Source organism: Guillardia theta (genome assembly GCF_000315625.1).
Source record: "Guillardia theta CCMP2712 unplaced genomic scaffold GUITHscaffold_8, whole genome shotgun sequence".
In the NCBI taxonomy this organism is placed as follows: Eukaryota; class Cryptophyceae; order Pyrenomonadales; family Geminigeraceae; genus Guillardia; species Guillardia theta.
In genome coordinates, this window is record NW_005434666.1 from 762,828 (window position 1) to 787,431 (window position 24,604).

The 24,604-nt window shown below is 55.8% G+C and overlaps 8 protein-coding genes across 8 annotated transcripts; 4 read left to right on the forward strand and 4 right to left on the reverse strand.

Moving 5' to 3' along the window:
• Positions 1-1,127: 1,127 nt before the first annotated feature.
• GUITHDRAFT_101798 (hypothetical protein) lies at positions 1,128-4,205 on the forward strand (the record flags this gene model as incomplete). Its single annotated transcript, XM_005839560.1, has 13 exons — positions 1,128-1,241; positions 1,291-1,384; positions 1,433-1,569; positions 1,722-1,790; positions 1,843-1,929; positions 1,994-2,068; positions 2,109-2,222; positions 2,268-2,386; positions 2,443-3,219; positions 3,266-3,307; positions 3,424-3,513; positions 3,625-3,670; positions 3,720-4,205. The coding sequence occupies 13 exons, from the start codon at positions 1,128-1,130 to the stop codon at positions 4,203-4,205; spliced, it is 2,250 nt and encodes a 749-aa protein (XP_005839617.1).
• Positions 4,206-4,233: 28 nt separating this feature from the next.
• Positions 4,234-8,174, reverse strand: GUITHDRAFT_101799 (hypothetical protein; the record flags this gene model as incomplete). Its single annotated transcript, XM_005839561.1, has 8 exons — positions 4,234-4,350; positions 4,432-4,536; positions 4,579-4,791; positions 4,838-4,889; positions 4,936-5,327; positions 5,501-5,944; positions 5,988-6,130; positions 6,266-8,174. The coding sequence occupies 8 exons, from the start codon at positions 8,172-8,174 to the stop codon at positions 4,234-4,236; spliced, it is 3,375 nt and encodes a 1,124-aa protein (XP_005839618.1).
• A 625-nt stretch (positions 8,175-8,799) lies between these two features.
• Positions 8,800-10,266, forward strand: GUITHDRAFT_101800 (hypothetical protein; the record flags this gene model as incomplete). Its single annotated transcript, XM_005839562.1, has 2 exons — positions 8,800-8,805; positions 9,508-10,266. The coding sequence occupies 2 exons, from the start codon at positions 8,800-8,802 to the stop codon at positions 10,264-10,266; spliced, it is 765 nt and encodes a 254-aa protein (XP_005839619.1).
• A 1,995-nt stretch (positions 10,267-12,261) lies between these two features.
• GUITHDRAFT_101801 (hypothetical protein) lies at positions 12,262-12,582 on the reverse strand (the record flags this gene model as incomplete). The annotated part of the gene is made up of 1 exon (XM_005839563.1): positions 12,262-12,582. One exon carries the CDS (start codon positions 12,580-12,582, stop codon positions 12,262-12,264), a length of 321 nt encoding a protein of 106 aa, XP_005839620.1.
• Positions 12,583-14,085: 1,503 nt separating this feature from the next.
• On the reverse strand, positions 14,086-15,493 carry GUITHDRAFT_101802 (hypothetical protein; the record flags this gene model as incomplete). Its single annotated transcript, XM_005839564.1, has 6 exons — positions 14,086-14,179; positions 14,223-14,419; positions 14,468-14,547; positions 14,590-14,659; positions 14,707-14,743; positions 14,784-15,493. The coding sequence occupies 6 exons, from the start codon at positions 15,491-15,493 to the stop codon at positions 14,086-14,088; spliced, it is 1,188 nt and encodes a 395-aa protein (XP_005839621.1).
• Positions 15,494-15,867: 374 nt separating this feature from the next.
• On the forward strand, positions 15,868-16,891 carry GUITHDRAFT_101803 (hypothetical protein; the record flags this gene model as incomplete). The annotated part of the gene is made up of 4 exons (XM_005839565.1): positions 15,868-15,978; positions 16,031-16,684; positions 16,732-16,766; positions 16,825-16,891. The coding sequence occupies 4 exons, from the start codon at positions 15,868-15,870 to the stop codon at positions 16,889-16,891; spliced, it is 867 nt and encodes a 288-aa protein (XP_005839622.1).
• An 837-nt stretch (positions 16,892-17,728) lies between these two features.
• On the forward strand, positions 17,729-19,039 carry GUITHDRAFT_101804 (hypothetical protein; the record flags this gene model as incomplete). Its single annotated transcript, XM_005839566.1, has 5 exons — positions 17,729-18,219; positions 18,269-18,316; positions 18,425-18,497; positions 18,558-18,632; positions 18,680-19,039. The coding sequence occupies 5 exons, from the start codon at positions 17,729-17,731 to the stop codon at positions 19,037-19,039; spliced, it is 1,047 nt and encodes a 348-aa protein (XP_005839623.1).
• A 2,257-nt stretch (positions 19,040-21,296) lies between these two features.
• Positions 21,297-24,246, reverse strand: GUITHDRAFT_161244 (hypothetical protein). The gene is made up of 17 exons (XM_005839567.1): positions 24,179-24,246; positions 23,793-23,825; positions 23,608-23,672; positions 23,383-23,562; positions 23,291-23,336; positions 23,175-23,235; positions 23,035-23,117; positions 22,785-22,982; positions 22,653-22,733; positions 22,344-22,490; positions 22,219-22,299; positions 22,069-22,173; positions 21,954-22,016; positions 21,683-21,755; positions 21,552-21,637; positions 21,408-21,470; positions 21,297-21,354 (listed from the first exon to the last, which is right to left on the reverse strand). The coding sequence occupies exons 1-17, from the start codon at positions 24,239-24,241 to the stop codon at positions 21,319-21,321; spliced, it is 1,464 nt and encodes a 487-aa protein (XP_005839624.1). The 5' UTR covers positions 24,242-24,246; the 3' UTR covers positions 21,297-21,318.
• Between the last annotated feature and the right edge of the window lie 358 nt (positions 24,247-24,604).

The window sequence follows — 24,604 nt, forward strand, 5'->3', positions numbered from 1 at the left end:
GGACCATTGTTCCTATACCGTACCTTGGAAATCTAGCCTCGGTATCGACATTCTATGGGCTCTAGAGGATCAATTCATCAAGTTTTATCTTAGTAAATTTCACAGTATAGGATACCCCATGCATTCCTCATCTCAAACTTTGACCTGGTACCCTACAAATTTCATATCACCCACCACAATTCCATCCCGAACCCGTACATCGGTCACATTTACTTCGATCACCCCTACTTTCATCTGCAATCACCCCCACCATTTCTGGGTGTACAGATTCATATCCACACCCATCTCAACCCCAAACAGTGACACACCCACCTCTTTTCATTAGTACCCCATATATTCATTATCATTATCCCCCTTTGTCATACTACCGGTCATTGATTTCTTGCTACCTACCCCGACATTGGCTACTATAACGCCCCTTGCTGCCACAAAAACGTTTTAAGTATAAATGTTTATGATTTTTTGAAGCTCAAGGGATGCGAGATTGATCGAGATCACAACGTATCGACATAAAAAGTTTTTAGATTTAAGAACACACCCATCGAGCAGCATGAAGGGGGTGGATGAAGGTGAGGGGATGAGGGCAGGGATGAGGGTATGAGGGCAGTATGAGGGGCCACACGGGGATGCATGATGGGGATGAGGGCTACATGCGGATGCGTGGGGATGAGGGCTGCACACAGGCTGCATGGTGGGGATGAGGGCTATATGGGGATGAGGGGGGATAAAAGTGTCAGGGCGGATGGCGACGACATGGCAAGGAGATCGGGCTCGGCTGCGAAGGTGATGGAGGATGAGCTGGAGGGAGAGGGGGGGGGAGGGGAGGAGGAGGAAGATAATGAATGAGAAGAACAAGGGGAATGATGATGAGAGAGGAGAAGGCAGAGGATTGGAGGCTGAGAAGATCAGGTGACGAACTCGAGAGGTGGGTAGAGAGAAAGAGTGACTGATCCTCAAGTCAGAGAGAGGGTTTAGTGTTCCATGATTTTCAGGAGAAGATCAGAAGGAAATAGTAGAATCTTCATGAACTATAAGTTTCTTTCGTTTCTCAACACAACCTCGCTCCAGATGGATGGTAAAGGTGGGAGACAGCGTGCATGAAGGGAAGGTAAGGCGAGTGGAGTGCAATGATAGCTTGCTCATCCATCATCGTGTGGGTCTCGTTCCTCAAGGCCATTGCTCGGATAGAAAGTCTCTCCAAGTCAGGGCATGAGGAGCTCCGAGCGTCTCGTGCCGGGCTGGTGACGTCGGATTGAGATATGTGTCTCCATGCTGAGAAATGTGTGGTAGGTTCGTAGGCTGCTGGTGGAGGAGGGCGATGAGCTGAGCGAGGGGCAACAAGTCTGCGTCATCCAACAATGCCCGCATGATGACACCTTCCAAGGTCCTCTCTTCCTCCTCCTGTCACGTGGAAACTGACGAGTGCACGCAGGGATCTGCACCCTCTGTGGAGCAGATGTAGAAGAATCGGGAGGCCATGCTACTGCTGCTGCTCCGGCTCAGCTGGACAGAGAGACGCATGTCGCATCTTCAAGACTAGACAAGCCGCAAAGCTTCGGCATGTTCGGGGTGTGGTGCATCCGGCCCTGCGCTCTTCTCCTGCAAGCATCAAGCGGCAGCAGATGCAACGGGTGGAAGAACTGCTGCGATCCAGGAAGCTGGTCAGGGAGGGAGGGAGGGTGGGTGGGTGGGAGAGGATCTTGGTCGTCACTAATGTTCAGGCTCTGGTGCTCGACCTCGACCACACCTTGCTTCACACGACCCTGCCAAGAACAGAAATGGAGGAGATGGTCAGGAGAGAGCCTGCCAATGAGGCTGATCCTGATGCTTGTTGCAATTCAGATCATGCAAACGCTCCATGAACAGTGCAAGGACGTTCACGTCCTCCAAGTCTCGGCTGCGAGATATTACACCAAATTGCGCCCTGGGGTGAGGCAGCGCCTGTGCTTGCCTGACTGACGTTCTCCTTCTCTTGCCAATGTTTCATGTGAAGATCCGCAACTTCCTGTCCGAGATGTCTAGACTCTTTGAGCTGTACATATACACAGCAGGCATGGGGTCCCAGCAAGTGAGATCAGACATGTAATCTCATCCCAGGTGATCGCAAGTACGCGGAAGCTGTCGCGCACATGCTGGACGAGAGCGGCCGCATGTTCCGGGGGCGAATCATATCTCGAGACGACTACACGGATGTCTCTCTGGAGCACAAGAAGCTTGACAAGGTGCGAACCCTCGATGGTGACGAGGAGGAAGTTGAGGTGGGGCAGGTTTTCCCCATCGACGAGCATCGAGCGCTTGTCATCATCCTCGACGACAACGCGGAGACTTGGGACCATCAGTACAGCGACGGGCGAAACTCGCAAGAGAATCTCATCCAAGTGGACAAGTATCCACGAGCTGGACTCGTGCTGAGCCTCAGCTGACGTGATCTACTCTGTCTAGGTACTCGTTCTGGCCGCGGGACCTCGGAGAAGGGCACAACCCTGTGGCAGCGAGGGAGTGGCAGGGGGCAGAGTCAAGCAGCTTTTCGTGGAGCCTGAATGAGGCTCAGAAGCAGGAGGAAGCGCGGGAGCAGAGTGATGGTTCTGCTGCAAGCGAAGGAATGAAGGAGGTGGAGAAGGCCCCAGGTCAAGATCAAGCTTGTCAGGGTGCGGAGGAGAGAGGAGTCGCTCCGGAAGACGCAAGTGAAGATGCAAAGGAGACTAAAAGAGGAATGGAGCAAAAAGGAGGCAAGGGCGACGAGGAGGTCAAAGAGGCCAAGGAAAGAGCAAAGGACGAAGATGAAGCAAAGAAGGACGAGGGTGAAGGAGATGAAGTAGCGAAAGAGAACGACGGGGAACAAGAGCTGAAGCAAGGTCAAGAAGTTCCTGAGGGGACATTGATCGAGGACGAGCCAGTCACAGACAGCAAGCTGAAAGCTCTTCTCGCCGAGCTGCTGGCTCAGGACCGACTGGACGATTACATCCCCCGCCTTGCTCAGATTCTCTCGCAGCTTCACGCTTCGTTTTTCAAGCGACTCCTCCCCTCCTCAAAACCTCTCCAGCCTTCCCGCAAGCCGCCGGCCAGACCCTCCCAAGACATTCGTGAGCTCCTCCGGTCAGCTCAGTCGCGCGTTCTGTCTGGGCTGAAGATCGCTTTCTCGGGCGTCATCCCGCACTCCTTCCCCCTCCTCTCTTCACGTGAAGGACGACTAGCCTCGCTGCTCGGAGCTCAGTGCTGGTACCTGCAGCTTCCTCCTCCGTCATGCTCGTGACCCACTTGGCAGCGAGGAGATCGCGGGAATCACACACCTCGTGGTTGTGATCCGGTAGGTGGAAGGAGGCCGTGGAGGCGAGGGAGCAGAAGCAGAAGCTGGAGGAGGAGGAGGAGGAGGAGGAGGAGGAGGAGGAGCGATCCAGTTGAGGTTGACGCTGTTTCCACCAGGACGGGACTTACAGAGAAAGTGATCGAGAGCATCAGACAAGGGGATGTTGAGATAGTCAGCCCCGAATGGTTGTACGCGTGTGCCAGCAGGTCTTGCATCCCTCCCTCCTCTCCCTCCCTACCCTCTGTTGAACTCCATGTACCCTGGTTTCCCTCTTCCTTCGCCCTCCTGCTTGCAACTGTCTCAGTCTCCTCATTCAGATGGGAGAAGGTCAGCGAGGACAAGTTTCGTCCTCCTCGATGGCAGGTCGCTTCTCCTCTCGTGCCCTTCCTCTGCTCCTCCTGACGGTCAACAGGAGTATCTCGACAAGGCAGCCTCCAAGATCTCCTCTGCTGCCCCAGACGCAGATCAGGAGCTCTCAGGTCACAGTAGGAAGAAGCGAAGGGTCGGGGGGGGCTCTGAGGCCTTGGGGAGGAAGGAAGAGGATGAGAGTCTGCGAGACAAGGAGGAGGCGAAGGGGAACGTCAAGGAACTGCTCGGAGAGCTCTCGGAGCTGATGGAGGGAGCAGATTCGATCCTGCAGACCTCCAGCAGCGCTGCTGCTCGCTCTTCCTCCCTCCAGGAAGCTGAGGCTGACAACGGAAAGTCAGAGGGATCAAGTGATGACCTCGTGGACCAGCTGGAAGACGAGCTGGACGAGCTGGACGAGCAGGACGAGCAGGAGCAGGAGCAGGAGCAGGAGCAGGAGCAGGAGCAGGAGCAGGAGCAGGAGCAGGAGCAGGAGCAGGAGCAGGAGCATGGGGGCGAGGACGAGGGTGATGACGATCTGGACAACTACTGACTTGTGTACATATGCTGTAAACTACTCTTCAAATCCTCCGCCACACGAGCATCTCCGGGTGCCGTGGAATCACCTCCTCCTGGCCCTGCCGCTGGTGCACCAGCACCAGCTCCATGCGCTCAAGCTCGCGAAGCAAATCTTCCACCTGCAGCAGCTGCCGTCAGCTGACTTGCTCGAGCTGCTCCGCCTCTCTGCTTCTCCTCCCTCGTCTTGTGTCTCCCCCTACCTCCTGCAGCACGGCGAAGCTCGCCTCCTCGCTGAAATCCGCAGCCACCATCTCCACCTCCACCCCAGCAGGCCAGACGTCCTGGCTGAGCCGCACGACATCATTCTGCCAACAGTCAGAGCCAGTAGCAGTCAGGTGCTTCGTCACCTTCGCCTCCTCCCACTCGCACAACAGGCCGTTCACCAGACACGTCCTCCTCTCCGGCAGAGGGACGCTGAGGTCCATGCGGCGGAAGCGACCCTTCCCCTCTGCCAACAGGTAACAGGACCGGTGTTGCATGCTCAAGAGCTCGGCGAGGCAGCGCGAGCGGAGGATATCCTTCAAGATGCCTCGAGGGTGCTGCGAGAGGAAGGAGAGGAGCTGGAGAAGCGTCAGCCCCAGCATGCTGCCGTCAGCTGGACTTCACCTGGTATACGAGCTGGGGACGAGCTATTTGCATGAGCCGTAGGAGGCCGAGGCTGGGTGAAGGATAAGACGAACGAGCAGGCGAGCAGGTGAGGTCACCTGAATGGGTTGGAGGGGGAGGAGCCGCTGTCCAGCCAGAGGGAGGTCAAGGTAGCTGGGCACTTGTCAAGGAAGGAGGAGATGAGAGTGTCGTGCTGGGAGCCCTCGAACGCGACGAGGAGGAACAAGACAAGGTCATTCTTGTCTGCCTTCTTCACAAACTTTGCTGCTGCTGCTGCTGCTGCTGCTGCTGCTGCTGCTGCTGCTGCTGCTGCTGCTGCTGCTGCTGCTGCCTTCTCCCGAACTCCGAAGCGACGGAGATGATGCATCAAGAGCTCTTCCGACTCCTTGGCCGTCATCTCGGGGATCAGCAGCTGCTCCTCTGAGGCTGCAGGCGACGGCGACGTGCTCTCCACACAGCACGTGAGGATGCAACGAACATACCCCAGCCGCTGCTCCTCCTCGTCAGAAAATGGCAGACCAGACCTCCTCCTCCTCCTCCTCCTCCCTCCTCCTCCTCCTCCTCCCTCCTCTCATCACCATCATCATCATCACCACCACCACATCTCGAACAACATCAACAAGAACATGAACAAGAACATCATGATCAGTATCGTATCATCACCGCCTCTGCCTCGGTCTCGTCCTCGTCCTCGTTGTCCTCTTGCTTTCTTTCGCCGTCTCTCTTCTCCTGGTCCAGCTGTGCTGCGAGCAGCACTTGAGACTGCTTCATCGCCACGAGCTCCTGCTCAAGCCGCGTCCTCCGCTCCTCATTCCTTCTCCACTCCTCCAGGCTCGCAGCCGAGTCCACCAGCCTCGCCAGCTCCTCCTCCTGCTGTCTGATGGACACCAGGAGCCCGTCGATCTTCTTCTCCAGCTGACTGTCAGCAGGAGGGCGAGGAGGTCGCAGCTCCAGTCGTCGCATGCGGCACATCTTGTACTCCTCGCTCCTCTCCACCCGCTCCTGCGCCCAGCACACGATCCCCGCCAGCTCCTTCCTGCCCCTCTCGTCCAGTCCGTCTACCATCAGCACCACCCGCCGGCCCCGGAGAGCGAAGGCGAGGAGGAGCTGAGAAGCGAGTCAGATGCCTCTCCTCTCACACGCGCGTCACCTTGCGAAGGTTTTCCGCCACCTGCTCGTGGGAGCAGCGCACGCTTGCCAGGATCTCTTGCTTGCTCCTCAACGCCTCCTCCCTCCTCCATCGCAACCTCAACTCCATCCAAACTTGGAGGATACACTCACGTACGCTCATGCCTTCAGCAAACAACAGCAACCTCAACACCTTCCTCCTTTTCTTTTTTCCTTCTTTTTCCTCCTCCTCCTCCTCCTCCTCCTCCTCCTCCTTCGATGCAGGACCGCAGGCTATATCAGCAAGTAGACTGCTCTTACCCGACCGAGGCTTCCCTACTAGCAGCAGCACAGCCTTCCTCCACTCGGCATGGCCGACGAAGACTGACCCGACAACATGCTCGCTCAGCTGCTGCACCAGCAGGTGTCGGCCTCCTCCTCCTCGCTTGCTGGAGCTGTCGGCAGGAGCTAAGGAGCTCATGTGGAGAAGCCGCTGGAGGAGAAAGCGCCGGATACAGCTCTGCCTGCTCCTCTCCTGCTCGAGGAGATGCCAGGGCTGCAGGTCCCTTCCGACATGTGCGAGGCGGTGGGAGGAGGAGGAGAGAGCCGAGTAGCACAGGCAGGCGAAGGTCTCGAGGGCCAGACGGACGCCGCCAGCGACGAGAGGAGAGGAAGTGAGCTTGCCGAGAGTGAGGGCGGAGGACATGGAGGGAGGTTTGTCGAGGGAAGGAGGGAGAGGAGGAGAGTCCTCATCCCCAGACGACAAGAGGAGCCTGCGAAGGCTCATCCAGTCGCCCATGACCTCCTCCTTCACTTCCTCTATCGCCCTCATGAACCTTTCCTCCCCTCCCTCTCCCCTCCCTTCCGCCTTAAGCCGTCCAGCAAATGCCGAGCTGTTTGCCAGCAGCTTCTCTGCTCTCCTCTCTCGCCTCTCCCGCTCCTCTCCAGCTGCAGACATGTCAAGTTGAAACCCTTGGAAGTTTGCGGGGTAGATGCTCGCTCGAGAGCCCAGCAGGCGGACAAGCCGCTGCTTCACCTCCTGCAGCGCCTCCTGCCTGCTGGCATCTTGCTCGACGAACGAGCCCTGCAGGGAGGGGACACGGCGAGCTGCGAGCTGGAAGGAGGGATGGGAAAGGAAGCTGGGGTCACGGAGGAAGAGGAAGAGCTCTGCTGCAGGAAGAGACTGAGGAAGCGAGCTGAGCACAAGTCCCACGTCTCCTCCAGCTGCCCTCCATGGCAGCGCGCGTGAGGAGAAGGAGAGAAGAGCAAGCTGGTCGCTCTCTTTCATCGTTTCCCCCAAGCAGAGGAGGAGCAGGTGGCTGGTCCTGCGCTGGAAGGTCTGCAGGTCATGAGGGGAGGGAGGAGGGGGGGAGGCAAGAGAGGGGAGGACGAGAGGAGGTTCGACCAACAACTCCACGCGGACGTTAGAGGACGAGAGAGCCCACGCCAAGGACGGGATGAGGAAGCGCCGAAGCTGCTCCAGCTCTTGCTGCGTGTCATGAAAGACTCCCGCAAGTCGCGTCCTCAACTTCCTTTGCGTCCAGAAGGGAGGGGGAAGGAAGTTTGCTCGGACCAGCTCGCAGTCTAGGATGCATGCTCCCCTCCTGTGCTTCCCTTCCGCCTGCTCCTCCTGCACCCTTTCCATGACTCTCGTCAAACTTTCCCCGAGATCCTCCATAGCTGAGCTCCTGAGCTCAATGACAAAACGGAAGAACCCCTCCTCCTCCTCCTCCTCCTCCTCCTCCTCGCCAAACGGCTCCACATGCTCAGCCATCAAGCCGCAGGCTTCTGCGAGCTCCTGACACATGGACTGCAACAGCCTGGACCTCCTCGCGCGGCGATCCCGCTCGCCCCAGCCGCAGGGGGAAGAGGAGAGGAGGAAGTTGTTCCCCTCCTTGACCTGCCCAGCTGTCAGCGACGAGCAGCCGCTCCCGGCACTCACAGCAAGAGTCTCGAGGGAGGAGAAGCCGAGGACGGAGGCGACAGCTGGCGCCACCCGCAGACGAAAGAGCTGAGGGGACGCCAAGGAGAACTTCGATCCTCTCGCCTCCGTCTGCAGCGACAGCCGCACCCTCCTGCTCGCGAGCTCCGCATGTTCCCTCAAGACCTCGTTGACCATGTGGACCAGAGAGGAGGGAGAGTAGCTGCCCTCCCGCAGCTTGAGCGGGTACCACACGACTCCTGCTCCTCCCTCCTTGCCGTCAACCCCGAGAACAAGGTGAGAGGTCATGGCAGGGATAAGCAATGACTCGCTGCTCCTGCCGCTCCTCGACTCGTCCCAGGAGATTTTCTTCCACCTCCTCCTCAGCTTTCTGTCCACCTGCGGTGAGGAAAGGAAGGGCATTGAAAGCTTCAGCGCCTGAGCTGCAAGTCAGGAAGATGGAGGAGGAGGAGAAAAGAAACAAGTGAGAGGGGAGAGAAGCGAGAGGGGGAAGAGTTGGGGAGGGAGCAAGATGAGAGGGAGGAAGAGCAGGGGATGGAGCAAGACGAGAGGGAGGAAGAGCAGGGGGAGAAAGAGGGGGGTGAGAGGAGAGAAGGAGAAGAAGACAAAGAGGAGGGAAGAAAGGTCTGCCTCGCTCGCGTGATGCTTGTACAAGTGAAACATCCGCTCCCTTGGCCCATCACTTGCCTTCAAATGCTGTCAGTCAAACGCTTCTTTCACCGACACCAGATGCTCACCTCCTCCTCCTCCTCCTCCTCCTCCTCCTCCTCCTCTGCTTCCTTCATGATAGCGCAGAGGAACCAAGAGTCTTGCTTGCGGCACACTCTCTTAAAACGAGGAGCGAAAGGAGAGGGAGAAACTTTGATGGCTTCTACCAGGCGATCAACCAGCTGATCCATATCGATCGCCTGCAATGCGCGTGAGAGGAGGAGGAGGAGGAGGAGGAGGAGGAGGAGGAGGAGGAGGAGAGGACAAGCCATGCTGAGCACAAAGCAGGAGAAAGGGAAAAGCAGGAGGGAGGAAGAAAGAGTTGGGGAAGGGAAGGAGGAGATGCAGAGCAACAGGCAAGACCGTCGAGGTAGAGGAGGAAGCGAGCATGTGGTAGGGGCTCAAGGATAGACTAGCGATGCAGACAACATCAGCCCCATCCCTCCTCATGTCCATTATCTGCTTGCTCGTCAGAATGCCTGGAAACCTGCTCGCCTCCCTCCTCCACCTTCACCACCACCACCACCTCCTCCTCCTCCTCCTCCTCCTCCTCATCGCCCCTCATCTCCGTCTTCCTCCTCCCTCTGGTCTCAATCCCTTTGACCTCTCCGCCTCCTCTCGCTCACCTGCACCATCACAGCCCTGCTGACCCTCTTGTCCATCTCCTGCAGACATGACCCCACAAACTCGCACAGCTCAAAGCTTAGCTTCGCTCCTTCCCCTCCCCCTCCCTCCTCTCCTGCCACGCGGAACTCAAGTAGCCGCCTGTCGTCGAAGAGCTGCGACTCAAGGAGAAAGCTCAAGGCCTGCGCGAGCATCAAGACAGCAGGGAGGAGGAGCACGAGAAGAACGCGAAGAAAGGGAAGACGGGGTGGAGCAGCATTAGGAAGAAGAAAAGACAGACGTGCGTTAGGAGGAGGAGGAGGAGGACGAGGAGGAGGAGGAGGAGGACGAGGAGGACGAGGACGAGGACGAGGACGAGGACGAGGACGAGGACGAGGACGAGGACGAGGACGAGGACGAGGAGGAGGACGAGGAGGACGAGGAGGACGAGGAGGACGAGGAGGACGAGGACGAGGACGAGGACGAGGAGGAGGACGAGGACGAGGACGAGGACGAGGACGAGGACGAGGAGGACGAGGAGGACGAGGAGGACGAGGAGGACGAGGAGGAGGACGAGGACGAGGAGGAGGACGAGGACGACGAGGAGGAGGAGGAGGAGGAGGAGGACGAGGACGAGGAGGAGGACGAGGAGGACGAGGAGGACGAGGAGGACGAGGAGGAGGACGAGGAGGAGGACGAGGAGGAGGACGAGGAGGAGGAGGACAGGACCTGGGCCTTGTCGCGGGAGGTCAGGGAGCAGCCGTTGCTGACCACTGAGATCGCCTGCTCCAACCTCTTCCTTTCCATCCTCCTCGAAAGAAACTCGCTGAGGGCCTCAGACAAGCCACGAACGAGTCGCTCCCAGCTGGTATCAAGCTTGTGCTCCATAACCACACGAAGTCGATCGAGCATTGACTACGAGATTCGTCAAGACAGAAAGAAGAACAAGGACAAGAACAAGGACAAGGACAAGGACAAGAACAAGGACAAGGACAAGGACAAGGACAAGAACAAGGACAAGGACAAGGACAAGGACAAGGACAAGGACATATTCGCACTCTGGCCATGACGAGAGCTGGGATCGCTCCTATACAAGCGAGGAAGGAGCAGGCGATCAGCTCAGCGCCTCCTCCCTGGAGCTTCTGCTGGAGACGCTGAGATAAGTCGAGGAGGTCGAGGAAGACAAGCTCGCGGCCCTCCAGCTTCTCGTCGAGCTCCACCAGCCTCCACACTCGCTGCCATCGATCGCCGAACTCCCTCCGTAGGTCTGCTTGCATCTGCTCGCGCTGCTCCCCCCCTGATCGAGACACTCACCAACGAAAGACTCCAAGACAGAAGAGGAAGCAGAGGCGAAAGACAAGAAGGAGAGGAGGAGGAGGCATGGGAAGTGGGAACAAAGGCTAGAGACTCATGATCAAGAGGAGACAAGGAGATACAATCAGTTCGCAGCTCAAGCACAAAGACGTCGACAGAGCTTGCATTAGCCAAGAACGTCTGGACAGAAGTGAAAAGCTGCTGCAAGGTCTGCGATAGGAGGTGTCAGCCATGATTGAACAAGTGAACGAGCAGCAGCAGCAGCAGCAGCAGCAGGAACACCAGCTCGAGCTCCTTCAGGTGCTGTTCGAGCGCTTCGTCTTGACTCCCCCGGGCCCACGCGAGTTGAGCGAGGGTGAGAGGTCGCTGAGAGACCGGGAAGGCGCAGCCGTGCTGGTCGATCATGCGGAAGCGAAGGTGGAAGACTCTTGGAGGATAAAGAGCGTGAGGGGAAGGGAGAAGACGTCATGAGAAGCGAAGGAAGGAAGCAAGGGGGAGGAGGAAACTTGCGCGGACCTGATATGATCCGCGTGGGAAGTGACAAGGTCAAGAAGCGAACTGAGCGATTCCTGCAGCCCCACAACCTCCAGCAGCTGCTCCCAGTGTCACGCTCCCCCCCCATGGGAACTTTTCTCTACTCCTAATTTCCTCCTCTTCCTTTCTCCCTCCTCCTCCCTCTCTCCTCCTCCTCCTCCTCCTCCCTCTCTCCTCCTCCTCCTCCTCCTCCTCCCTCTCTCCTCCTCCTCCTCCTCCTCCTCCTCCTCCTCCTTCCTCTGCTGCTCACCTCGTGGCCGTCGAGAGGACGCCCAATCTCCGAGCGACGAGCATGGCAGAGAGCAGAGACGCGCTGCAGCGAGAGCCTGAGGGCGATGAGAGACGAGGAGAAGCCTCTACGAGGGAAGCATCAGGATGAGACGATGACGAGAGAAGAGAAGAAGACGAAAACGAGGAGGGGGGAAGGGGGGAGACGAGGATGAGGACGAGGACGAGGACGAGGACGAGGACGAGGACGAGGACGAGGACGAGGACGAGGACGAGGAGAGCAGTTCGGAGCCTCGCCTGTGCTCAATGCATCTCGAGAGGAAGAGAATACTCCATACTCTCCGCAGGAGGTTCCACTGACCCCCTACGAGAGGAACGGAGGGAAGAAAACAAAAGAGAACCTCGGGAACCTAAGCAAGGAAAGGGGTTAGGAATGAGGGGTGAAGGTTTAGGAGAGAAAGAAGGGTGAAGAGGAAGGTTTGAAATGAAGGAGAGAGCGAGGACCTTTCTCTCCAAGAGCCATTCTTCCTTGAACATCTCACGTCCTCCACTTAGAACAGAAAGACAACTTCTCTGTTTCCTGTCCAGGTCTCAGCAGACAAAAACAGGAAGAGAAGGGGGGGGGGAAAGTGGACGACGATGACAAGCTGAAGACGTAGTCGAACACGAAGATGAAGAAGAGAGGAGTGAGAAGGAGGAGCGCGAGCTGTTACATGATCAGGAACTCCTCGTACTGCTTCAAAGCGAACAATCTCTTCACGTGCCGCTTCAAATCCCTTGCTCCTTCCTCCATCTCCTTCCACCTGCCTCGATCCGCAAGCATTCGAACGCGGGCCTGCAGAGCTGCAGAGGAGGAGGAGATCCCTCTCACTTCCTCGTACAAGCGCCTCCCCATCCGCCGCAGCAGCAGCGGGGAGAGAACGCGGACGAGCTGAACGCAGGAGACTCTATGATCGATCTTCCTTCTTGCCGCTGCCTGCAGTTGCAGTCAGAGGGGAAGAGGCGAAGGCTCGCGCAGGGCCTGGAGGAGGCAGGAGGACGCGAGGGCTCGAGCTCGAAGCTGCTCCTCCATCCTCGTCCGCAGGTCCAGCAGGTCAAGATGGCGCCAAAGACTCTCATCCCCTCGCGCCTTCTCAAGCCCATGCCGCCGCAGCAGCTCGCGGTTCGCAGCTGCTACCTCAGCTGGGAGACCGAGCACAAGCACGCAGCCCCCAGTCGTCCCCACGACAATCGCCCGCTGCTCTGCTTGCAGAGAGTCACTCGATCCTCCTCCTCCCTCCTCTCCCTTTTCCAGCTTGTCCTCCTCCATCCTTGCTCAACGGGTTCGCACCTTCATCATACCCGACGCAAGCAGCAGTGCATGGCAGGTCTCGGAAGGAGGCGAGCAAGTCTCCGGTGATGCAGCTCCGCACCAGAAGAGACGCGGAGGAAGGGGAGCGATCGAGAGAGAAGAGAAGGAGCCTGAGGAAGAACTAAGCTCAGGGGATAAGACAGCAACGCGAGAGGATGTGACGGCAACGCAGCAGGCACGGGAGAGGAAGGCGGCTCACCCAGAAGCGTCGCAGCAGATATGAAGAGCAGCAGGAGCTAGGAGCAAGAAGAAGACGATTTTCCTCTGCTCCACGTCCACGAATTGAAGCTTTCCGCTGGGAAGGAGGACGAGAATAAAGAAACAATGAACAGCAATGGCGACGGGTGACTGCTCAAACGAAAGATCAAACTTCTTGTGCGATTGTTCTGAGAGCCCATCCACCTGCACCTCCATCAACTCCTCCTCCTCCTCCTCCTCCTCCTCCTCCTCCTCCTCCTCCTCCTCCCCCTCCCCCTCCTCCTCCTCCTCCTCCTCCTCCTCCTCCTCCTCCTCGACCTCGTAGGCAGAGAGAGTTCTAGAGGAGGAGAGGGTGACCAGAAGGAAGGAAGAGGATGAGCGCATGTCGTGCTGGCGCGTCACGAGACTTCCCCAGCACCCCGACAGCCTTGTACTCGATGACACCTCGATGCTGTGCTGGTGAAGGACGATCAGGGGCATGAGCACCCAACATGGCAGGAACAGAGGCAGATCAAGATGTACCAGCTCAAGCTCAAGCTCAAGCTGTGTGAGCTGATCTCACCTGAACGACTCTGAGGGATTGGAAGGCGGAGAGCGAGTCGAGGAGGAGAACCCTCCCATCCTCCGCCTTCGATGCCAGCCAGCGACCTGCTGGAGCCCAGCTGAGGCCCAGCACGTCTCCCCTCGAGACCCGGACAGACGCGTGAAGCTTGAATGCGAGCGAAGGCGAACTAAAGCTGCGAGAGAATGAGGATTCAGAACCAGAAGAGAGGAGGAGGAGGAGGAGGAGGAGGAGGAGGAGGAGGTACGGGAGCCCCAGAGAGGCAGGGGAAGGGACAAGACATTCATACTTGGAGGAGAAGACGAGGACGCGGCCGGTCGACATGCCGCAAGCGAGGAAGAGGCGAGAAGGATCGACAGCAAGTGAGGAGATCGCGAAGTTGCCCTGGCTGTCTGGTCGTCAGCCTTCAAGGACAAGGACCAACGAGATAAACCTCCAGCTGACTGCAAGCTGCCTGTCAGCCTGCGAGACTTTCCGGAAGTCTAGATCAGCATGCGCCAAGTTGGCGATGTCGATGCAGGAAGGAGACAGAAAGGAAACAGAGGAGGAGGAGGAGGAGGAGGAGGAGGAGGAGGAGGAGGACGGAAGCGCATAATTTCTTGGTAGGTGCTTGTTACGGAAGTATGTGAGGAAAAGAAGAATCCCTGTCCGTCCGGCAGCGATCACTCCTGTCCCGCTTGCGAACAAGTCAAACAAGTCGATCACATTTTGAGAGACGTCCGAACAAGGAGGGCGAAGCTCAGGTACCTGGACCTGCCGTACAAGGAGAGGCTTGATATTTCTCCTGGAAACGAACTGGAAGGAGTGAGCAGGAGGCATGAACGAATCGCCTCCTCACGTCTGGCTGGCGATCTGCTGCCTCCTCTGAGTGTCGAAGACGATCAGATCCCCGTCGTCCGTGATGACTAGCAGCGCATTAGAGACACGAATCATCTTGGAGATCAGCGGGTGCAGTGGAGTTGAATCTCTAGGCACGTCGCCCAACACTGTGTCCATGCTCTCGGACTTGATGTACTTGTCCTTGCACACTTGAGCCTGGTCAGCATCATCAGCTGTCGTTCTGCGCAGTCATATGTCAGAGACCCAATCTTGCATTACGGAACCTTTCTTCTTGTCAAGAGCCAGCACAACTCCTTGCGACCCTCCTACAAGCACTCGCTCGCCTTGGCACCTAGTCAGCTTGATCGACCCGACGACACTCAGACCTGGCAGGCAACAGATCGAGGAGAACAATCCTCTCCTCGCATCCAGCTGGACCTCGCGGATCTTTGTTCCCTGTCGCTTGTTGATCATGCACAAGAATTTCTGATGAGATTGTCTACCGTGAACATGTCCACAACCCAAATCAAGTTATGACGGCTGGCCACACGTCAAGGAAGAAACACCGGCAGAGACCAACCTCAACACAGAAATGCTGGCAGAGGATTCATCGACGGAACCATCTATGAAAAGTTCTTCTGCGCTTGTACCTATCCTCCACGTGTACGAGAGATCAAACAGCCTATCTTCGCTGTCCTGCACAAGGGGGGTAGCGTGCATCCTCTTCTTGACGGACTGCCAGCTCAACGCCACGAGGTCATGAGAAGTGAGGAGGAAGAAGTCGAGCATGCCCTCTACCGCTAGGATAGCAGGGAGCACAGGCGAGGCTTCGACCTTGTGACTGGTGGTGGAGTACTCGGAAAGTATCCTGAAGGAATGCCAAGGGTCTCTCAACCTCACAGCATAGATCGGGTTGCTCCTAACGCTCTTGACTGCATGCTCTAAGCTCACGAGCAGCTTACCTCCCTTAGGGCAGTGCATCTGTCGCACTCTCCAATCCTCCTCTCCATGGCGCTCTCCGACGGACACCCGTGCTAGTTGCTTCATAGAGGCAAGGTCCCAGCAGATAAGACATGTGCTGTCCGCTGAAAACAGGCAGCCGCTAGTCTCCTCGACCGCAAGAGCTTGCACCTCCCCTGCATGCCCTCGGAAATGAGCCCGCGCACCATCCCCCAAGCTGTGCCGGACGACGAAATTCTCGGCAGCAAAGAAGACCAGGCCATGAGCGCGCGAGCTCACGACAGGGAGGCAAGAGGAGACGCCGAAGATGGCATCGACATCCGATGCCATCAGTCCATGTGTAGGGAGCGAAGGGCGACTGGCAGGGGGGATGGGGCAGGAGATACGTGGTAGGTAGGAACGGATCAACGGGAGACAGTGGAAGGATATTGGAGGGGTCCATTTTACTACAAAATTTTAAGTCGGAGAGGGTGGGGTAGCTACTGAGACCAGCGGGGATGGACGAAACCGGACGGGCTGATGGGAGTAGAGCGACGAAGGAGGAGGAGAGGGGGAGGGAGGACAAGGTTGTTGAGAAGGAAAAAGAAGTTGTAGGAGAGAGGGGAGCGAGTGAAGCATCGAGTGGTTGCTTTGAAGAGGGAGCAGCAGGCAGAAAGGCCGGAGACATGAAAGTCCAGATTGAAATTCCTGAGGAGAAAGGACCGATGTCAGAGAAAGAGGAGAAGGCTGTGGAAGCTCTCCTGCTGGTAGATGAAGATCTAGCAGCAGGAAGTTGGTCCCCTGTCAGGGAAAAGGAGATCTTCTTCTTCCCCAAGGTGAGTCCCAATCAAAGGTATGTTGTCGTTCTTGAGATGGGTTGCATTGCAGGCGAATAGAATGCATTATGCTGACAGCAGCAAGGACAAACGTGCCGTCAGAACATCTCCAACGAGATCCTCCGCAGAGACGAGGGTCACCCCTGCACACAAGGACTCGCAGGAAGAGTCGTTTGACGACCTCGGACTGCGCGAGAGCATATTGCGAGACCTCCGATGGATACAAGACAATGACGATGAGCGTGTGATGGAAATCATGAGACCGCGTGTCATCTCATTGGAGCAAGAGACAAGAGAGCAAGGTCATCCGCATGAATGCGAGAGACCTCATCACAACGCCGAGAACGAACTCCATCGCTCGAACCCGGCAGAACCGAAACATGAGGAGGACAAGGAGGAGCACTGCCCGGCTTCGCCTGAGAACAACAAGAACGAGCACTTGATAGCGAGGATGTTGTCCAATACCCCTTCAAGTCCTCCCGGCTTGACTCCCAAGGCTGTCATGAGCATCCGCTCTCTCAGCGGAAGGACGGCGAAGCAAGTTTACACAAAGGTGGGCTATCCGCGGTCGGCGAGTGTCCTGTCAAAGCGAAACGACGCGGAGAGAAGTGGCAACGAGCGAGCTCGGGGGGAGAGGCTCATGACGGCTCCTACTCGCAACCGCAGCCATGAGATGGGATTGGAAACCTCCTCCCCCGCCTCTCGGGTGAAGCTGACCCCGCAACCCTCGCTCATGCTTACTTCTTCTCACAGGAAACCTCTCGCGCAGGGAGACAGGCGTTTCAGGGGTTGCAATTCGAACAAGCTAGAGAGCAGTTCCGCACTCTTGTCATGCCTTCTCGGCAGGCGTGGGGGAACTTTGGGGAACAAGCAGGAGTGCACAGAAGACTTTCATCGGACGGAGGCTCACTAGAAGCAAATCAACGTGGCAGGTTTACTCCTTCCCTCTGCCCCCTCCCCAAACACCTCCCTCTATCTCTCCCCCACCATTCGCCTTCTCCTCTGTTCTCCTGCAGTTCCTCCCCTTCCTCGCCTGGTAAGCTCGTGAGCTGAAGTCCGTGTGATCAGGCGGCCAGTGGGCTTGACTGTGCAGCGTCTGGACCTTCAGTTTGGAGTTGAGAATTTGGGAGGTGGAGCCGATCGAATCAGAGGACATGCCAGAGAAGCGGAAAGAAATCCTACTTCCACAAGGAACGCGCTGAAACCAAGGCCATTGAAGACTAACAACGCTCTTGCTGTCCTGCATTCGAATTCTCCTGTTCGATGAGAGTAAAACTTGAAGTACAGTACTGCGTGACTAGTCGCAGTCCGAGGCTCTAGAGCTAGGCTTCTAACTCTGATGGCTCTAGAGCTAGTCTCAGCCTTCCAAGTTCCGAGTTCCGCTCCAACCGCCGAAGATGAGTAGATCTAGAGCAGTCACGACGAACAGTCCTCCTGACGGTCCGATCCGGGGGCCGGGGCCCGGCGGACTCGGGAGCAGACTGAGTAATCTCAGATCTAGAGCAGATCTAGCGGACTGCTCTAGATCTAGACTCACCCGAGGCCAGAGGTGATCCAAGGAGCGATTGGAGGAGCGATCATGGACATGGGAGCGCGGAGGGGAGCGATAACAGCGATAGCGATGATGCTGTCTACAACGCCTCCTCATGCCTTCTGGAGTGATAGAGCCATGATCAGCCTCCGCCCGCCCTCCTTTCTACGACCAGCATGCAACCTCTTGCCAACAAGACCATCGTTGGGAACCCTGACTATGCGCGTGCAAAGAAAGGTGCAGGTGGAGGGCCAGACGAGCGGTGGGGCTGAGTCAGGCAGCAAGAGGCTCAGACGCCCCAGTAACTGGTGGCAAGACATAAATCAAGTCAAGGAGGAGCTCGTGGCTTTCTGCGAGGCGCACAACCTTCCCGTGGAAGTCCTCCCTTCGGAAAGAGAGTTCAGATCGTATCCTGGCGGGATGCACGTGATACATGCCATCAGAAAGCATGGCGGGTTTGTCAAATTCGGAGAGTTGGTTGAGATCCCTGCACGCAGACCGCGTGAGTCGCCTCCGAGAACACAGAGAAGGAAGACGACAGGTAGAGACGAATACGGCCGTTTCTCGGAAGAGCTTGTTTTCCAGGAGCATCTCCTCAACTACTCAAAGACAATCGAGACATGGAACTGGAAAGTGTTGCCCTCTAACGCAGACCTCAAAGAGAATGGCAGAAAAGACCTCATAAACGCCATTTACAGATATGGAGGGCGGTATATCGATAAAGCTCAGTTTTCCGAATATGCTGATGTATGATGACAGAAAACACATCGCGAAGAAATTCGGTCTTCTTCTCACGACTGAATTCAAGTGCGAATGATTGTTTTTTAATTATGAGTGTCACGTCTTAGCAAATGATTAGCGAGCAATTCTTTTCGATGTACAGGCGAATTCGCTGATCTTGGTGGTTTTGATCAGTTATTTGGTGGAATTCTATCACCTCCTCAAGGAGTTGAGATCGTATCAAGAAGAGAAACAACAACTCGGAAAGGTTTGTCTTGGATGTGCTCAATGATTCGAGACTTCTTAACTGCCGATTGCGGGCTTCTAGATGCCTTCATTCAAGCAGTTGATTGCTAACGGCAGACAAGACCTTGCACGGATGATATGCAAGCACGGGGGGCAGGTGAAAGTTTACATGCTCAGATGGACAGCGATTGATGCATCATCTAGAATGTCTTGGCTGCAAGACTTGATCTACAGTTGGACAGGCCCAGAAAACCATACCTCGTCTGGGGTCAGTTCAGTATCGATTTCGCCATAGATCTCATCGAGATAGCAGGAGTGAGCATCATGGGAACATCTCTTTTTCTTGCTAAAATGCATACACTCCAGCAACACAGTCAAGACATCGGAAGGACAGAGCGGATCTTGATGCCCAACGCAACAACATTACAGTCGATTCATCGAGCTGATCTAATTGAGAAGGCGAGCATTGCGCTTGAGGCGTCTTTCTGTGACACGCCTCTCCAGATCGAAATGTACGGAGGCTTTGTAGACGTTGCAAGGCGAATCGGATTGGATCCAGATTAGGCTACTTTCCTTCGTTTGCTCTTTCACCCACATCAAACTTTGCAATACAAGATTGATCGCAAACAAAGTGGAAACTATTTTTACTGTTTCAGCCACGCCTTGACAGACAGCACTCCCCTCCCCTCCCCTCCCCTCCCCTCCCCTCCCCTCCCCTCCCCTCCCCTCCCCTCCCCTCCTCTACTCGATTCTACTGGCTGTCCCTTTTGCTCTCTGAGGTTCATATTGCGAGGGTAGACATGAAGGGGTACTAAATCGTAAGGGGTGGTGAGAAGAGGATAAGAAGGGGTTAAATTCAAGTAAATTGGAGGGTGGGGGTTCAATTGAAGGAGGTTGTGAATGTCTGAACAAGAAATCAAATGGGGTAGGGTAGGTGAGGTTGAGGCTGTTCGGGAAAGACAAGAATGGTGGGCAAGCGGAAGCGAACAGCAAGCGAGATAAGAAGGTGAGATCGCAGTGACATGCACATGAACAAGGAGCATCATCTACATCCGTCGTCAGATGATGAGCAGGAGCAGCAAGATGAGGAGGGTTGGGTGGAGGGGATGCAGCAGCAGCAGCAGCAGCAGCAGCAGCAGCAGCAGCAGCAGCAGCACAAGTCAACGTAAATGAAATTGCAGATTCAAGGGCTGTGTAGATTAAAGAGAAGAATACGCAGAAAGCGATGACAAGGGGGAAAGAATTGCTATGATGATAGAGGAGGGATCGAACTAAAGGGCTAAAGACTAAAGCTCCTCTGGCAGTTTCTGCAACTCTGCCGGTTTTGCAAATAAGTTTGAAGACTGGGAAGACGATGAGCTAGTTGAGATCGATTTTAATCAACTGCTCGCGATCGGTTTCACTAGTGATCAAGCTGCTCGAGTCACCTGCAAGATAAGGTGCTTGCTTGTGTTCAATTTCAAACTCAAACTGTGACCTCGGAAGAGCATTGAAGAAGGAGGAGGAAAGAGTCAGGCCCCTGAACCAGCAACTGCACAATTTCGCTCGAACGGGATTTCGGGTAGCAGAGGAAAGAAAGAAGAGAAGAAAACTCACTGTAGACTCAGAGGGTGCAAGGACTCTTCTTCTCCCACAAAGAATCGCTCATCGGTGAGATCGATCGCCTTCTACGTGAAGGTGCTCAAGTCAACTCTGTCGATGAGGTTGATCCTCCTGCTCTTCTCCCGCTCTCTTCATCTCAAACGCAGCTGGGCGAGACAGCATTGCATGGAGCATGCAAAGGAGGTCACAGAGACATCGTAGCGAGGTCTGTCTTGCTGTGCCTTGCTGTGCTCATCCTGCTTGCCAGGTTGCTGCAAGCGGGCGCAGACATCAACGCCATGAGCGTGCATGGCAAGAAGCCTGACGTCATGCCGCATCTCCCGCTCATTGCGGTCCTCTCCTTCCTCATCCCTCTGACTCTCTTGACGCGGGGCAGGTGGCTGAGCGTGGGCCCTTGGAGGTGGTCCGAGCGCTGATAGAAGGCGGAAGCAACCTGAACCAGCAGGACGACATGGGTCACACGCCTCTGCACCAGGCAGCCAAGGCTGGGAACTTGGAGGTGGTGGAGTTGCTGGTGGCCAAGGTGACTTGCCGCCCTCCTCCTCGTCTCTCACGCACACTGAGGGATGCGACGTTGACCGACACGACAAGCGCGGGCGGACGGCGCTGCATGTGGCAGCAGCAGAGGGTCATTTGAAGTGCACCAACTTCCTGCTGGAGCACGTGAGCATGCTCCTCTCCTACCGCTCTCATAACTTGACGCGGAAGGGAGCCAACGTGAACGCGCGTACGGATGCAGGAACGACCGCTCTCCATTGGGTGGCTGTGCTGGGGTGCCAGGTGAGAAGCCACATGAGTTCTTGGATGACAAGGGGAGCAGAAGACGGCCAAGGCTCTGCTGGAGCATGGCGCAGAAGTGAACTCGAGGAACAATGAGGGGTGAGAGCTTCTCCCTCCCTCTCTCGCTGACGGCTCTCACAGCTTCACCCCCCTCGACAGAGCGACAGACGAGGAGATGCGGAAGCTGCTCAAGGAGCGAGGAGGACGAGAGTCTCTGGGCTGGTGGTCCTTCAAGTCGTGAAGCTGTGCAGGCACAACAAGGTTGACGCTGCCATGCTCGGCCGTTCCAAGAAAATTTCGATTATGAAGAATTTAATCGTGAAAAAGAAGAGACCCCTCACCCGCCCTCAACATCTTCTTTCTGGCTTCTTGTCTCATCAGCCTAGCGATCTTGCACTTGACTTGTAAAGACTTAATTGCTCACGTCGTCGAGCTCCTCTTCACCCTCAGAGTCTCACTGCTCAAGCTGCCGACGCGTCTTCGCTCTCCTGTTTCATCTGCCAAGCCTGTCAAGTCTCTGCCGACAGCAGCAGCATCATCAAGCCCCTACGTCCTTCATCATGGCCTCGTTCTCGCTCTTAGTCTCCACACTGCCTTCAGAGCGCTCGCGCACCTGTCACTCCTTCACTTCTCCTCCTCCTCCTCCTCCTCCTCCTCCTCCTCCTCCTCCTCCTCCTCCTCCTCCTACAGTCACCATGGAGGCGAAGATGTGCTGGAGAAATCCGGCGGCTCCGAGCAGAAACGCGCAAACGAGGAAGACAGAATCATCTGAAACGGTTCCTGGAGCAGCGAGTGAAAACAAAGAGGTACAATTGCTGCAAGCACCTAAGTTAGAGAGGACGAAGATGACGATGAGGTTGAGAGGAATGCGGAAAAAGTTGTAGACAGTTGCGCGGACCTAAGGGTTCAGTTCAACGACAGGAGAAGACCGGAGAACACGGGAGGGGAAGAAAGAGGAAGACGAGAGAAGAAGAGCACGAGCACGAGGGCATGGCGATCATTGCGGTAGCTTTGGTGGAGGTGGAGGAGGTTGTGGTTGAAGAGCGGTTCCGGTGAGGGGAATAAGGATGGGATTGCTTAGAGTTTCGTGCTGTACCTCTTCAGGAACATATTTGGACTTGATTGTCGCCATGCTCGGCCAGTAGACTCCACAGATCAACTGCAAAGGTTGAGAAATAGAGAGGGCGGGGGGAGGGGCAACGGCAGGTCACCTCGAAGAGGAAGAAGCAGAAGAGAGTGATGTATGCGTTGATTCCAGCCATCGCCGGCACCCCCAGGCATACAGCAGCGAGCAGGAAGACTTCGCGCATGAAGACCTGCAGCCAGTGAGAGGAAGATGAGGCTGGTGAGGCCGCAGCTACCACAGGAGGTCCCCGCAGGGTTGTGATGCTCTTGACGAGGCTCGAGCCGATGACCATGCAAGCCATGAAGCAGCCGAACACCTTCAATGGGGCTAAGGGGCAGCTGGACGACAAGTGAAGCCTACCTGGCCGTGTGGCAGAGGCTTGAAGAGAGGTTCAAGCTTCGGCGTCCACATGAACACCTTGTAACAGCTCAAGTCAATGTCTTGCTTGCCCTCTATCAATTCGTGCAAACACGCACAAAGATGTACATCGCGCCTTCGAAGCATGACCTGTGACGCAGATTAGAGCGTGAAAGAGACCAATTCAAATATCACTGAGCCATTCCCAAGACTAAAATCTTAGGATCTCTCTTGAAAATTTCAATCGCTGCCTGAGCATTCAGATCAATGAGTGATCTCGATTAGCCATCTTGTCCTTGTCGTTGATCTCACTTGAACTTTCCCATTGTCGTCGTAGCGACCAGAAGCGAGAGAAGACTCTCCCTTGTTTTCAGCCCAAGTAAACCAGATGACCTGCGATCAACTCAACCTCCATTATCCTGTACATTCTTCATCACGCTTTACCGCCATGGCCAGCGCGAGGAAGACAATGGCGAGGTCGAAAGGTGCGACCAGACTGTGAGGAATGGGGATGTGAGGCGAGAAGAGCAGGGAGGCAACAGACCTGTCGAAAGAATCCCTCACAAGAGCTCCAAGCCATCCAGCAGCGATGGCAACGATCCCATTCCCAACCGTCGCGAGGGAGAAAGTCTGGCTCAACCACTGGACGACAAGCGTCATGTCAACAGAGAAATAGGGAAGTCAGCTTGTACACCTCGGAAGGATAGAAATGTTTTCCGTGCTCCGCCACCATCCAAGATTCGAAGGACGAGAAGAGAATTGACGTAGCAATTCCACCTGCGAATCTCATCTCACAATCTGAACTGGAAGTATCCATCTACTGCAACAACGTACCAGTTAATCGTCCAAACAAGAGGACGTTGAAGTTGGGAGAGTGCTTGGTCAAACAAGATACCTGAAAAATTGCTTCATCAGAAGAAGTAGATCGTGATTTGTCAGTCCAATCTTACAATGTAAGTCACACAGTATACTAGACATGAAAGTTTTCGCCCATATCTGAACTTGAAAATCAAATGCGTCTAGTTCATACTCTAACCAGCACTTGTCTGCGAATGATCCAGCGAATACGCCGAACACCGCACTGCTACCAAACCCGACGATAAAGAGCACTCCAATCTGTTCTTCAGATTTACATGCTAACACGCTCATCTCATCTGATTCAACCTCCTTCTTGGTGAACTTGTAGTAATCGTATAGCGCATAAACGTAAGGTCCTTGCAACCTGAACGGTCTGATCACTCGGGTTACCTCCAAGAGAGTATCTTACCAATCAGCCATAACAGAGCAGAAGTAGACCACCAGATATAACCGTTGGAACTTCTTGAAGTCAGACTAGGCCAAGTGTCAGAAGGAACACCTATTGCTGTTGCTGAAGATAGGAGAATCTCAGGGTGAAGATGAAAAGAAGAGGATGAAGTCCAGAAAGGAAGAGGCTCCTCTTGTCTAACGTACCGTGGTGGGTGATCCTGCAGTCTTTGAACGATTCTGAAGAAAAGCAGGTGAAATTAGCGTGTCGTTGCTTTCAATGAGCGCTACAACAGGCCAGCAACCAGCAAGCCAGCGAGCCAAGAGGGAAGGTAACAAGGGAGGGAGGGGGAGGGGAGCAGGAACATGATAGCCGTATCGCATAAATGAATGTCGCTGCGAAGGACAGAGGACGGCTGCTCCAGCATAGCCGCTCTCTTCGTCCGGTCAGCTGGGCATCGCCCTCCAGGGGCAGTAGTGAGGAGAGGAGGGGAGAGGAGGGGAGAGGAGGGGAGAGGAGGGGAGAGGAGGGGAGAGGAGGGGAGAGGAGAGGAGGACGGGATGAGGAACGAGGGAGGGGAGGCAGGTCATGCCTGCGCCAGCTGAATCGCCGCATAGAGGCCGCAGAGCGCGAAGAAAAGAAAGTCGAAGAGCATGGCGCTGCTGGATCCTAGGGCTGGCGGGTGGATTGAACACAAGGGGTACTTCAATAGTAGAGGTGGGTTTATTTCACACGGGTGTATTCCTCTGCAAGGACAGGGTAAAGGTAGGGTAGGGTGGGTCTTTGAACAGATCATGGTAGGGGTCTCAGATGAAGGGGGGTGAGTGACGAAGCAATGGGTTGTGTCACATGTATCCATGACGATACTACCATCATTATTACTTACGGAAAGTACCGTACCGTCAGTGACACCCTGAAACCTGGCTTCTGGACTCCGACGCCGGGTCCGGCCCGCCCGGCGCACACAGCAATACAAGTTTAAGTTTGGGGGACAGCAAAAGCCAAGCCGGAGCCTCAC

Excerpts from the sequence above, each read along its gene's own strand:
- GUITHDRAFT_161244 (XM_005839567.1), bottom strand. The coding sequence starts at position 24,241 with ATGCTCTTCGACTTTCTTTTCTTCGCGCTCTGCGGCCTCTATGCGGCG. Across the intron at positions 23,563-23,607 it reads TGCTCTGTTATGGCTGATTG|GTTGCAAGGACCTTACGTTT; the intron begins GTAAGATACTCT and ends CAGACCGTTCAG. Across the intron at positions 23,236-23,290 it reads TATACTGTGTGACTTACATT|GTATCTTGTTTGACCAAGCA; the intron begins GTAAGATTGGAC and ends GCAATTTTTCAG.